At 47.1% G+C, this 12,796-nt stretch overlaps 1 protein-coding gene across 1 annotated transcript in view; it reads right to left on the reverse strand.

Annotated features, from left to right (window-relative positions):
- Nucleotides 1–8,512, reverse strand: part of EIF3H (eukaryotic translation initiation factor 3 subunit H) — a 124,477-nt gene extending 115,965 nt beyond the window's left edge. The window contains exon 1 of the mRNA XM_077271109.1: nt 8,359–8,512. Coding sequence (XP_077127224.1) covers nt 8,359–8,442 — 84 coding nt within the window. The 5' untranslated portion in view covers nt 8,443–8,512. The remainder of the gene's footprint in view (nt 1–8,358) is intronic.
- Between the last annotated feature and the right edge of the window lie 4,284 nt (nt 8,513–12,796).

The following is a 12,796-nucleotide window of genomic DNA, read 5'->3' on the forward strand; positions in this document are numbered from 1 at the left end:
TCTGTCCCATCGTTACACGGGTGCTGTGTGTGACGGCAGCGCAGTACAGCTGTGCCCTGCGGCGCCTCTCGCTGCATTACCAGATGTAATCCTGATTCAGATAAACTGAGATACTGCCCCCCGGTAGGGTCAGGAGCTGCACGGTCATTACAAGCTGAGAGCGAGGGAGCTTCTAGGTGCAAATGAAACGCAGGTTTTGTGCGAGTCGCATTAATTAACTTTTTGTTTCTGCGGGAAATTATCCTCCGGGGGCGTCACTCATACATCAAAATCCTCTGTGAAAATGTATCCCCTTAATGACCACAAAATTGAATTATTTTTTTTTTAAGTTAGTTGAGAAATAAGAAAATAGCACCCACCGACGGGCAATAATGCAGCCGGTGTCAGCTCCCATACACCTAGGAGGAGTTAAAGGGGTGTTCCCATCTCAGAGATCCTCTCCCAATATGTAGTAGGTGTAATAATATTAGCAAATACCTACAATTAGAAATGTAGTATAGTTCTTCCGATTTGCTCTGTTGATTACCCAATGTGCAGGGCATTGCAGTAGCTTAGGTATCCATGGTTATGACCAGTCACAGTGACAGTTGTTAGTGGTTGTCACCAAGGATACCTAAGCTACTGCAATGCCCTACACATGGGGCAAGTGGCATAGTGAATCAGAAGAACTATACTACATTTCTAATTGGAGGGACTGGTGTGTCGGCCGGTGCCATCAGGACTTTCCTTACAATGGAGAGGACGAGCATCTCCTGTGTGTTCACTGGACAATGGCTGCCATCTATCCTCAGACGTGCAGGATTCCGACACCCATTATTAGCCAAAGACGTCACTGAAGACCCTTGAAAGAAATTAAAGGACCAGGAAGAAATGGCTGAAAGACGCGTAATTACTGAGTGGCTTTTACTAGGAGCCGGTCAATAGGAAAGGTCAGAAGGAAAGAAATTGGAAAGAGCAAAACACATACGCACGGACAACGTCAGGACTAACGCCACAACCAGAGCAGAAAGAGGCGCAGCGGCATCTTTTCCTGCCGTGCCGCTCAATTCTTACACCCTCCATGGAAAAATTATGTTTCCCAAACCTGCAATTTTACTCATATTTCAGAGTGACGGACGGACACTAAAGTGCGACCCTAAAAAAATCAATAACCCAAAAGGCGAAATGTCCGAGTGCACCTTATCGTAGATTATAGGACTAGATTTACGAGACGTTCGCGAGGCCGGACAGCCCCATTATACTCCCGCCATGTCCAACATCTAGGATCGGTCACATAGGGTGCACATTACAGCCCCTTTCTACCATCTCCATGCAAACTTTTTACTTATGAAACTTTTCCTAAAGTTGGCAAGTCATGCAAAAACCTGAGCCAAAAGTGATGACATCCTGGCAATCATTCAGCGCTGCAGACAATCAATGATTCCAGTGGTCATGTGTCTAGTATGCAAACTTCAGCGCTGAGGCTAGTGAATGTCAGCAGCGGTCACGTAAATGAAAGATGGTCCAGAATGAAGACGGAGGGGCTTCAGATGGTGAGGCTTATTTCTTATTCGTACCCTTTGGCCACTCTTGAAAAATTGCAAAAGTTTTCTGAAACTGTCTCGTTGGAGAGACTTTTGGAATAGAGGGAAATAAAAATAAAAAAAAGTCAGGCCTCATTACATTGACCTCCAAACGGACGCCTCACCAGCCTTGACAACGTTACCCGCATATCTTGGGGTCTAGCTATTATGTTAAAATTGCTATTTTTCACCACTTTGACTCATTTTCTTTCAATCACAAAAATTGCAACAGGTCCAGCTTTCTAAAAAAGACTTGACCCAAGATAAGTTCTAGTTTCCAAACATTTTACTATGTGTCCTTATCTGCTAAAACAGAACTTCATCATATTACTGGAAAATAAACCCCCCCCCCCCCCCCAAAAAAAAATAAAAAAATAAAAAAAATAAAAAAAATTGTGCCAACCGGAATGGTTCCTCGACGCTGTCCGCCATGTGCTTACAGTGAAATATCTCCGAGTTACAAGGCTAAGAACCACGCAGTGCACACAAGGAGGCTTAAGTGAACTGGAGAAATATTCTGACACCAGAAAGACGTCTCTACTTAAACACTTCTCTGGTAATATTAAAAAAAAAAAAAAAACTCCAAAAGAAAAAAAGTCAACCGGCAAGTCGAGCTTACGACGGTGCAATTTCTCTTTCCGGAGGCACAAATCCCCCTTGTAGGATGCGGAGTCATCTTTATTCATAGAGGTGCTGGTTGAGCGATGACCTGGTCGCCCTCTTACAGGGTGGATTTTTCTTTCTCGTCTTCCTCTCCTGATAGCGCTAGCTCGCCGGGGCAGCGTGCCGTTTATCTGCCGGACACTTGGTCCTCATCCTGCTCCCCAGAGTTGTCAAAGGGACAATAGGCGCAATTCATTTTCGCACGTGGAGACGAGGCCTGTAACCGCGACCCATCGCTCAGGCATTTTGGCAAGCCGGGGAGCGAGAATCTGTCTTGAGCTTAAAAACCCATGTTCTTCATCTCGCTAAGACGATCTCCCAGGTTCCCAAAGCAGCGAGTGACGCCGAGAGATCAGAATCCGACTGAATCCATCAAGACGTTTAGCAGGCAGGCACATCCAGCCGGCGGCAGCACAATGCCAGGCGGTAGCTGTCTCATTACAGAGGCTCTTATTAATAGTCGACCTTACACAAATTCTGGCAATCCATCGTGCCGATACCCTACCAGCATAGCCACATTTTTTTTTTTTTTTTTTTAATAATGGTCAATCCGCATAGACAAGGTTACCAAGCGGGTAGAACACGTCTGATCGTCGCAGACGCTGCCTCTCCAAAGTTTACAAACTTTCATTATTCATCAACTTATTTTCAATGATCAACTCACTGAATACGACATCAAATGGGGGGGGGACCCTCAAAAAGGTTTCTCCACTTTCAAAAATGCTACCCAAAAGCCAGACTGTTCTCATCCTACCTCCTTCCAGCGCCAACTTTCCGTCTTGGTTGCAGAGGAGGAGTCACAGCTCCAGCGATTATCACCACTGCAGACAATCGCTGAGCACAGCAGCTCTGCCGATGTAGACAGAGCGCGAGACGTCGAGCTCATGGATCGGCCCCAGTGGTGATGTGCAATATAGTTGTGATGAAATAAAACGGGGACTTAAGCAGCGGCAGAGAGCAGGCGCCGGACCCAGGGGGGGTAAGTTCTATCAGGCTTTGACTTTATTTTACGAGACAGCGAGTATTTAGGGTTCACGTTACAGCATCTCATAGACCGCGACATGGCTCCATAGATTTTGAAGCACAAGATTATTTTATCACCCAAGGTCACAGATCAAGTGACCATTAGGAAGGATTTCACTACTTGTGGTACCAGATAAGACCCACGAGCAGCACTGGATTCGGGAGGGTTGGGGGGTTAGTAACACTTAGGGTACCGTCACACAGTGGCATTTTTATCGCTACGACGGCACGATTCGTGACGTTCTAGCGATATCGTTACGATCTCGCAGTGTCTGACATGCTACTGCGATCAGACACCCTGCTGAGAATCGTACGTCGTAGCACATCGTTTGAAAATTTCTTTCGTCGCTGGATCTCCCGCTGTCATCGCTCGATCGTTGTGTGTGACAGCGATCCAGCGATGCGTTCGCTGGTAACCAGGGTAAACATCGGGTTACTAAGCGCAGGGCCGCGCTTAGTAACCCGATGTTTACCCTGGTTACCAGCGTAAAAGTAAAAAACAAACAAACCGTACATACTCACCATCTGATGTCCGTCAGGTCCCCTGCCGTCTGCTTCCCGCTCTGTCTGTCTGCCGGCCGGAAAGTGAGAGCAGATCACAGCGGTGACGTCACTGCTGCACTCTGCTCTCACTGTACGGCTGCACTCAGTCAGAGCAGGAAGCAGACGGCAAGGGACCTGACGGACATCAGATGGTCAGTATGTACTGTTTTTTTTTTTTTTTACTTTTACGCTGGTAACCACGGTAAACATCGGGTTACTAAGCGCGGCCCTGCGCTTAGTAACCCGATGTTTACCCTGGTTACCAGCGAACCTCGGCATCGTTGGTCGCTGGAGAGCGGTCTGTGTGACAGCTCCCCAGCGACCACACAACGACTTACCAACGATCACGGCCAGGTCGTATCGCAGGTCGTGATCGTTGGTAAATCGTATAGTGAGACGGTACCCTTACTCTTCTAAAAATATTTCCCTTCCACCAATTTCCAAATATTGAAGTTTTCTGGTTTCAGAAATCTCAGACCCCCAGGAGCAAATTGATTAATTCCAGTGCAAATAATCTCCTCCGGTCTCCGCCACTGCACCTAATGTTAGTTATTGTATACGGCACAGACATCAAAATTTAATCACTCAGGCCAATCATAAGCTCAGTAGCTCCTGTCATCATCTCGGGCAGAGCCGCCGAGCTCACAGATGGGCTGCAAAGCTGGAGGAGGAAAGTTCTACTGCAATGAATGCACTTGGGAAGTCATCAAGATCCGCTACTGGCAGCTCTTTTGTACTTTTAGGCCAATGATGTCCCAGATGTGCTCTATGAAAGACATGATGCGGCAGGCCATGGTAGCACATTTAGATCACACAGGCTGCCCACAGGAGGAGAAGAAACATGCAGCATTGCCATGCTAAAGAACATCTCCTAGCACACTAATGTCCCCTCGTGAAGGCCTCTTCACGGCATAACTTACATGGCAGGACTCAACACTGAAGAGGATAAGCCTGCGAGTATTTGGGGTCCACTCTGTAGAAAATGGAAACCTTCATTGCCCTCTTGCTCTACATCAGAATAGCCTTTGAGAGAGGAGGTGCGAGATGAGTAGACCTCCTGCAGCCCAAGGTCGTGTAGACCACTTTTGATGGTTTGTGTAGTCACTGAGATGCCCTAGGCTTCATATGCGTTGTCTAATTTTGTTTGCAGTCCAGAATGGATTTATTATGCGCCATTTTTGAACCCGATAAATGACTGCGTGGGTAACGCCAAGGAGAGCTACATGCGAGGGAATGCGACTCTGGCTCTTCTCCTAGGATTATGCTTTGGTTGGCATCACGTACAGTAGCCGGGTGATTCCATGTGCACTAACAGCTCGGAGATGCAAAGTATTGGTTGTGGAACAAGTGGTTCGGCCATTTCTATGCTCGGGAGACATTTTACAAAAGCAGGCCACACTTTGCCAGAGCTACTATGAGCATCCTGCATGGCCTAGATGTGCTACCATGCTGCGAGCGGGGATCTGACGGGTGTCACCGCAGTTCAGTCTTGCTGGAAAAGCAGCCTCAGTTCCCAGCAGTAACCACTACGACGTCACCGCTAGTCACTGCACTCGCAGCAGCTCATTCACCAGTGCTCCTCAGCCTAGACTGTCGCATCTTGGAACCTACCAGGTTGAAAACTATTAATCCCCCAGACATGGATTACAGCGTGGGACAGAACGACAGAGGTGAGAGATATTGTTTTTTATTTTTGCTTTATTACAGGAGAACGAGGGCTTCGGTGGTATAGGCATTAGGCGAGTATAACTGTGTTGGTTATTTTTAAATAAAAATGGAAAAGTATGTTTTATTTCTAATAAAGGACTTTATTCTGTGTCTTTATTTACCATACAACTATAGGATTAGTAATGGATAGGTGTCTTATAGCCGCTTCTCCATTACTAATCCGTGGGCTTAATGTCACGTGACAATAGAAAGGTGACATCAACCTTACAAATATGAACCCCACTTGCCACCGCTACAGGGCAAGTGTGAAGAGCTCGGCACAACGCCAGAATTGGTGGATCCAATAGATACACCTTTTCTGGGTGGCTGCTATTTTCAGGCTGGGGCCCAGCCAATATCCATGGCCCCTTACCAGCCTGAGAATATCAGCCCCCAGCTGTTTACTTTAGCAAAGCTTGTTGTCAAAAATTAGTGGGACCCCATGCAGTTTAAAAAAAAAATAATAAAAAATACGGCGTGGGGACCCTTTTATTCTTGATAACCAACATTGCTAATGCTGACAGCTGATGGTTACAGCCCCCCGCTGTGAGTTTTGCCTGGCTGTTTATCAAAAATACAGAGGAACCCACAGGGTTTTTTTTTAATTATTTATTTACAGAGCAGAAGCCGGCTAATGAATACTCCCATCAGCCGCCGCTGCTGCTCTCACTGTTATTAGCGGCAGCAGGTGTCAGCTGATGGGAGCAGTAGTCCCATCAGCCGACACCAATGACAGGAGGAAAACATTATACCTCCGATCACAGCTGTGGGCTCATGCGGTCATTTGACAGCGTGGGAACTGCGGCTGTCTGACTGGCGATGATGAGTTTACCGCCAATCAGAAGCAGCGTTTGCCACAGTCATGCACATTACAGCACAACAAACACCCTGTGTTCAGGGGGCCAAACCCCAACAGTAACGTGGACACTTCAGAGGTAACAAACATTCAAGTCTCCATCAAGCCAAGACGCTACAAGATGGAGTAAGGTGGAGGAAGCCACGCTCCATCTTGGAGGTCCCACTCCACGGAGATGGCAGTACCTGCGGGTCCCGGGTGTCGCACCTCCACCGGTCAGATATTGATAACCTGTCCTGAGGACCAGCAATGTAGAAGTCCCAGAGAAGCCCTTTAAGTCACGCGTATGGCCGGCTGTACAGGGACAACTCCACTAGACCGTACAATCAGCCACAGCCTCCAGCATGGAAACCATCGGCACACAACCTCTACACATCAGGCATTAAAGGGGACGTTTCTCCAGCCTTGTATGTTAGGAATACGGGTACAAGGACCCCTTTATAAGCACATAGTACGAGCATAGCCATGTGATGGGGGGGTCCTACTGCGCAATATCACCAACTGCAATCCTATACTACAAGTATATTCAGGATGATGGTAACCAAAAAAAAAAAAAAAATTAAGAGGTTTTCCGCTTAAAAAAAAACTGGAAAGCAGAGCAGGTAATCACCCTCCCCCGGTCCAGTGACGGCGCACCACTCCAATGTAGATGACGTGAATCATTAAACTCAGTGACTGGCTGCAGCTATAGGTGCTGGACGCTGGGAGGATGAGGACTATTAGTGTTTGTTGTTTTACAAGCTGTGATCACTGCATTTTAACCATTTGTATGCTGCTGTCAATCACTGATTACGCTCCCCTTCGTGTTTGTCGGGGTCCGATGGGTCACAACTAAGATGCAGTTGAATGGATGAGCAGGTCGGAATGCGGTGAACGGACTGGCAGCAGCTCCCCTGAACACAGCGCCATAGAAATATATGAAGGGGCCATGCTGGGGTCAGGAGAGCCGCTGCCAGTCCGTGCACAGCGTTCTGATCTCACCCCCATTTATATGGCATCTGACTGCAGCCTTATAACAGGTTTCCTGAAGGTTCTGTGCGTGTACCATCTGCGTCCTCAGTCGCTATCTTGGCTGAAAAGATCCAAAATCTCACTAGGATTCTCCTATGAAATCTAAGAACAACATGATGTATGGGCAGAGATCCTGATTCCGGTGATGTGTCACTTACTGGGCTGTTTACATACAATCTGTGGCTTCTCATCAGCAGATTACCACTCCAGGACTAGTGTCTCATGCCTCCTAGTCCAGCCACGCCCCCAGCACTGATTGGCTGCTCACAATCAATATATATATAGTACAGAGAAAGTTGCCAATACAGAGCTCAGCATTCTGAGCTCTGCTACATCAGAGCTCAACAGAGAAGCTGCGATTATTATCACAACTGCTACACCCAATAAGTGACACACCGCTGGAATCAGGGTCTCTGACCCTACATCATGCTGCTGTCAGATTACATAAGAAAAACCTGCTGACAGATTTCCTTTAAGGTTTAGAATTTTTTTAAACCACTAAAATATGAAGAAAAAACAAGCCTCAGAACTTATAGTATCACATAACCGCCACAGCTCTGCAGAATCCACAGAGAAAAACTAGAGGGACTAATGGCAGCAGCTCTAGAGTATCCGGACTATTGGGGTCTCACTGCCGCCCCCTTTGGTCAAGATTAGCAGCAAAAACCGATACATAGCAATGGGGACAAGTCAGACATTTTAATTAGCATCGATACAGAAAAGCTGGCGAGGAGCCGCACGCCCCCGAGAGCCGCACACACAGCTGCCCGCACCCAGGCAGGATGGTCGGGCAAGAAATGAAGAAATCCCCCCTTACAACCAGCGAGTAGCTACAAGTGCTGGGAGTTGTAGTCTCACAAGCCGAACATCACCGCCTTATCCTATGTGACCACACTGCTCACGGAACTACAAGTCCCAGCAAGCAACTCGCGCTCCTCCAGCAGGCAGCGGCCCGCGCTTTACCACCTCCGCCTGTATATAACGCTCACTCACCAGTCCGTCTATCTGCACTTGTTTCACCGGGATCTCCGCTGCCGGGACCGGGGCCGCGCTGCCGGCTTCTCTCCGAGAGGCCATCTTTTCAGCTGCCGGATAGAAAGAAAGAGAGCGAGGGCACACGCGCGGCGGAAACAGGAAGTGGGCGAAGGTCTGACGTCATCCAGCTGAGGCGGGACTTGACGAGCGCCATCTTAGTTATGGGCAAAGACATTCACTCTTGTTGTTTTGACACTTTCTTTTAGGCCCCAAAATAGCGTTATATGGAGTGTGCTCAGTCAGTCTGCCTCACTATAAGCACAGTACTGAATAAAAAACTACTAAAACATCACTGTGTAGGGTGTTCTTTTTGCAGTGGCGTATAGTTACTTGGGATAGGGCTGTGCGCTTCACGAAGGGCTTTGTTGTCGACAGTCCTGAATTTTCAAACATTCCTAGCAGTGTGCCAAAAACGCCATTATGGGTGGTCCGAGGGGTATTGAATTTCTCCAACTATACCTCATTTAAAAAATAAAACCCGCCATTGTGAGATTTCTCACCTCTCCTCGCTCGTCACGTCGCTTTGCTCGCCGCCGCCGCGCACAAACGTTTGCACTGCTTGGAGCTAAACAGGAGCTGGGGATGAGGCCTGCATTTTTTTGGATATGAGTTTCGGGTTGAGGTGTCTGAAGGTTGGGGTCTAAGTGAACGGGCTTTATACACATTTTATTTTTATTTTTTTCAAAATTATTCCCAAAATAGAAAGTTATAGCATGTTGGTCGCTGGGGATCCGACCCCTGGAAGTTCGTCACGACGCCGAGGACACAGGAAGCGGATTTTGCACAGCCCCATGTTAAGTTTGTGCCCCTAACAAGCGGGCATCGCCCAGGGAAGAGCACATGCCCCTACCCTGTGCGGAGGATTTATTCCTGTCAGCATCAACATGGCGGCACCACTATACAGTATGTCCTGTAGTCACACAGATTGTTAAACATCAGCTTGTCAGCCTGCACATTACAATCCTCGGACTGGCCGGCGGCTCTGCTGACAGCTGCATGGAAACAGATGCTGACACATTCGGGACCGGAGAGCAGCCGGCCAGTCCGAGCATTGCCTGGAGACTAGTATGACCGGCTGGCTGCACCCTTAGAGAAAATCCTCCCAAATTTAGCAGTGCTGCCTCTGGATTTTAAATTAGTTGCTGCCTGCCATGCTACAGGTTGAGAGTTTGAATACCAGGGAAGACCACACTTCCAGAAAATAAAATATTAACTAGATGTAACTGCATCAAATGAGGGCACACACATGCTACAGACCTGTCCCCCAAACACGCTGGGAGGAGAGGGGACCCATCCTCCAGAGGAAGAGAAAACAGAAAAAGCACATTAGCGTCTTTACTGAGCAACATGCAGTGCGACTTGACACGCGGTATGTCCGCCCCTGGCAGTAGTGCAAGTGGAAAGTACAAAAATACTTTATCCAAGATTAAAAAAAATATGTTAGAAAAAAAAATTACATGAATCAAAAATATAAATACAGAAACCAGACGATTAAAAAGCACCAGATTTGTCTAAGACATGAGCAGATTCAGCCACAAAATACATAGTGCCCCATAGTAGAGTGACAGCCATGGCTCACTATAAGGCTGGGGTCACACCAGTGTATATTCCCTCATCCGAGAGAATCCGGTCAAGTTTGGCACAGTGAGATCAGAGGGTGATCATAGTGTGAACCGATTCTCTCGGATGAGAAGATGGAAAAAAAAATCCATTCTGACAGCCGTAGAAATCAGACTGCACTCAAATGTCATCCGAGTGCAGTCCGAAATTTTCCACATACTCATTAACTTGAATGGCTGAGTTTGACCCAAATAGTGGATCAAACTCAGGAATGCTGCAGATTTTTCATCTAATGACTCTGTCCCAGGAAAAACTCCGACGTGCTCGGCCCAATAGAATAACTCAATGTTCTGTCGGATGGCGCTGGCACTAAAAAATACGACCGTGTGCACGGGCCCTTACAGTGTTCCTAGAAATGCCAGCAACAGCGCCCCATGGTTCTGCATATGTAATACCCCCATTTTTGTGTAGACTAATTCCTGGTGCCACAGCCTCCAAATGTGTAAAGAGCCAGCACACCACAGCGCTATACACTGTGTAGTTACTGTTTTTAAAGGGGTTATCTAGACATTTAAGACATATCCGCCTGCTCAGCTATCTTTGAAGACAGGTGCATCTCACCAAATTGTAAATGTTCCAGAAATGTCTATGATACGAATAACCCTTTAAATAATGAATGTTTCCATTCACTGACAGCAAACAGAGGCGCTTCAGTGCTGAAGTCACATCTATTATTCATGTGACCACCACTGTAGCCAATCACTGGTCTCAGTGGTGATGACTGTAAAGCACAGCTTGTAGCTGTCAAGACCAGGGATTGGCTGCAGTGGTCACAAGAATGATGGATGTGATGACCGTCAGGGCGGCGGGGGAATAAATACGAAATTAATAATTAACTTATCATTTTATTACATTTTCAACCTAGTTAAGTAGAAGTCCATACTGTCTATAAACAGGGAGATGGTGAGAGAACACTTAGCAAAAGGAAATTAATTCAAGCCTCCAGGTCCAGATGAATTGCATCCTAGGGTACAGAAGAAGATAGCAGAGAAAATTATTGAACAGCTCTCCATAATCTTTGACAATTTTTGGAGAACATGAGAAGTCCGAGAAGGTTGGAGAAGGGCAAATGGTGTCCCTATCTTCAAAAAGGGGAAGAAAATGGAGCCAGGAAATTACAGGTCAGTGAGCCTTACTTCTATACCAGGAAAGATATATCAACAGGTTATTAAAAAGCATGTATGTAAGTACTTGGATGAGAATACAGTAACTAACCATAGCCAGCATGGGTTTGTAGTAAACAAGTCATGCCAGACTAATCTAATTTCCTTTTGTGATGGAATCACTGACTCAGTGGATCAGGGAAATGCAGTAGATATAGTATATCTTGACTTCAGCAAAGCATTTGATAAAGTATCTCATACTATCCTTGCTCATACCATACGGTCCTGGAGATATCATCTTTTTTATTTAATGACAATTTTTATTGCCTTTTGTAAGGGGGTGTTGCTCACATGGAAATAATGCAGAACAGCCAAAAGACACGCCTCAGAGGATCCTGTGAGCCACACCCTCTTGGAAAAGACCATACAGGAAAAGTTCTATATCTCTGGAACTGTATTGCAGATTTAAAAAACAAAAACAAAATCGGAATAATCAGGGGAGCAACGGGAATAAAATAAGAGCAAACATTGTCCACTTTTGACCTGGTGATAGGTCTGCAGCGCCCCAGAGTCCTGGTCGTTGCAGTAATGTCATTCTTCCACCAGGGGGAGTGATGTTACGTCTGAAGGCAATAAAGGAGATCTCTTTACCAGGTATCACAAACCATACACCACACTTCACACTCCAGTGCACCAGGGGGAGCTACGCTCCTATTCACTAGGGCACTCCTCACAATTAGGTAAAACTGGTGGTCTGGATAGGAAGATTGGCAGAAGCTGACTGTGCTTCACCCAGGCAGCACCTGTCAGGCAGCCAGAGGGGAAGGAGGATCATCAAAGAGCTGCAGGCAGAGGGGTCCCTGACAGGGGTGGGATCCTGTCAGAGGCCTAGACAGAAGGCCACGGAGCTGCGCCTGCCCGACGTGCGGCAGCATCCTAAGGAAGGACACGAAAGAGAACTGTATTGTAGAGGGTGAGAAACGAAGTCACAGCAAAAGGAGAGGAATCCAGAAGGAGTTCTGCCCTGCAAAAGGCTGCCTCCTTCTGAGGTGCAGGAATCAGGTAGCCAGAATACCGAGGGAGTAAGGATCTCTACGCTTTACTTCAGAGACTGGCAGGAAAGATAATTCCACGTTACCTGCCCGACCCATACCCAAGAGGCACGGTGGCAACTTGTGGGGGCCGGGGCGTGATAGAGTCCCTGTAAAAAGGCCTCAGGCCACCAGTCATACGGGTTTGTCCTATCCATTCCATCAGGGGGAACAGTTAACAGCCTAAGTATGTAGCAGTACAGACACAGAGGCTATTGACTGCATAAAGTGTATGAGAACATGATGCGAGGAACCTGATTATGTTTTTTTTTTTTTTTTTTATTAGGCCACACAGGGATAGTTAGGTTAATGCGTTGAGGCGGTAGGCCAGTCTGAACAAATGCGTTTTTAGGGCACGCTTAAAACTGTGGGGATTGGGGATTAATCGTATTAACCTAGGTAGTGCATTCCAAAAAATCGGCGCAGCACGTGTAAAGTCTTGGAGACGGGAATGGGAGGTTCTGATTATTGAGGATGCTAACCTGAGGTCAATAGCGGAGCGGAGGGCACGGGTAGGGTGGTAGACTGAGACCAGAGAGGAGATGTAGGGTGGTGCTGAGCCATGGAGTGCTTTGTAGATGA

Source organism: Ranitomeya variabilis, chromosome 6 (genome assembly GCF_051348905.1).
Source record: "Ranitomeya variabilis isolate aRanVar5 chromosome 6, aRanVar5.hap1, whole genome shotgun sequence".
In the NCBI taxonomy this organism is placed as follows: Eukaryota; Metazoa; Chordata; class Amphibia; order Anura; family Dendrobatidae; genus Ranitomeya; species Ranitomeya variabilis.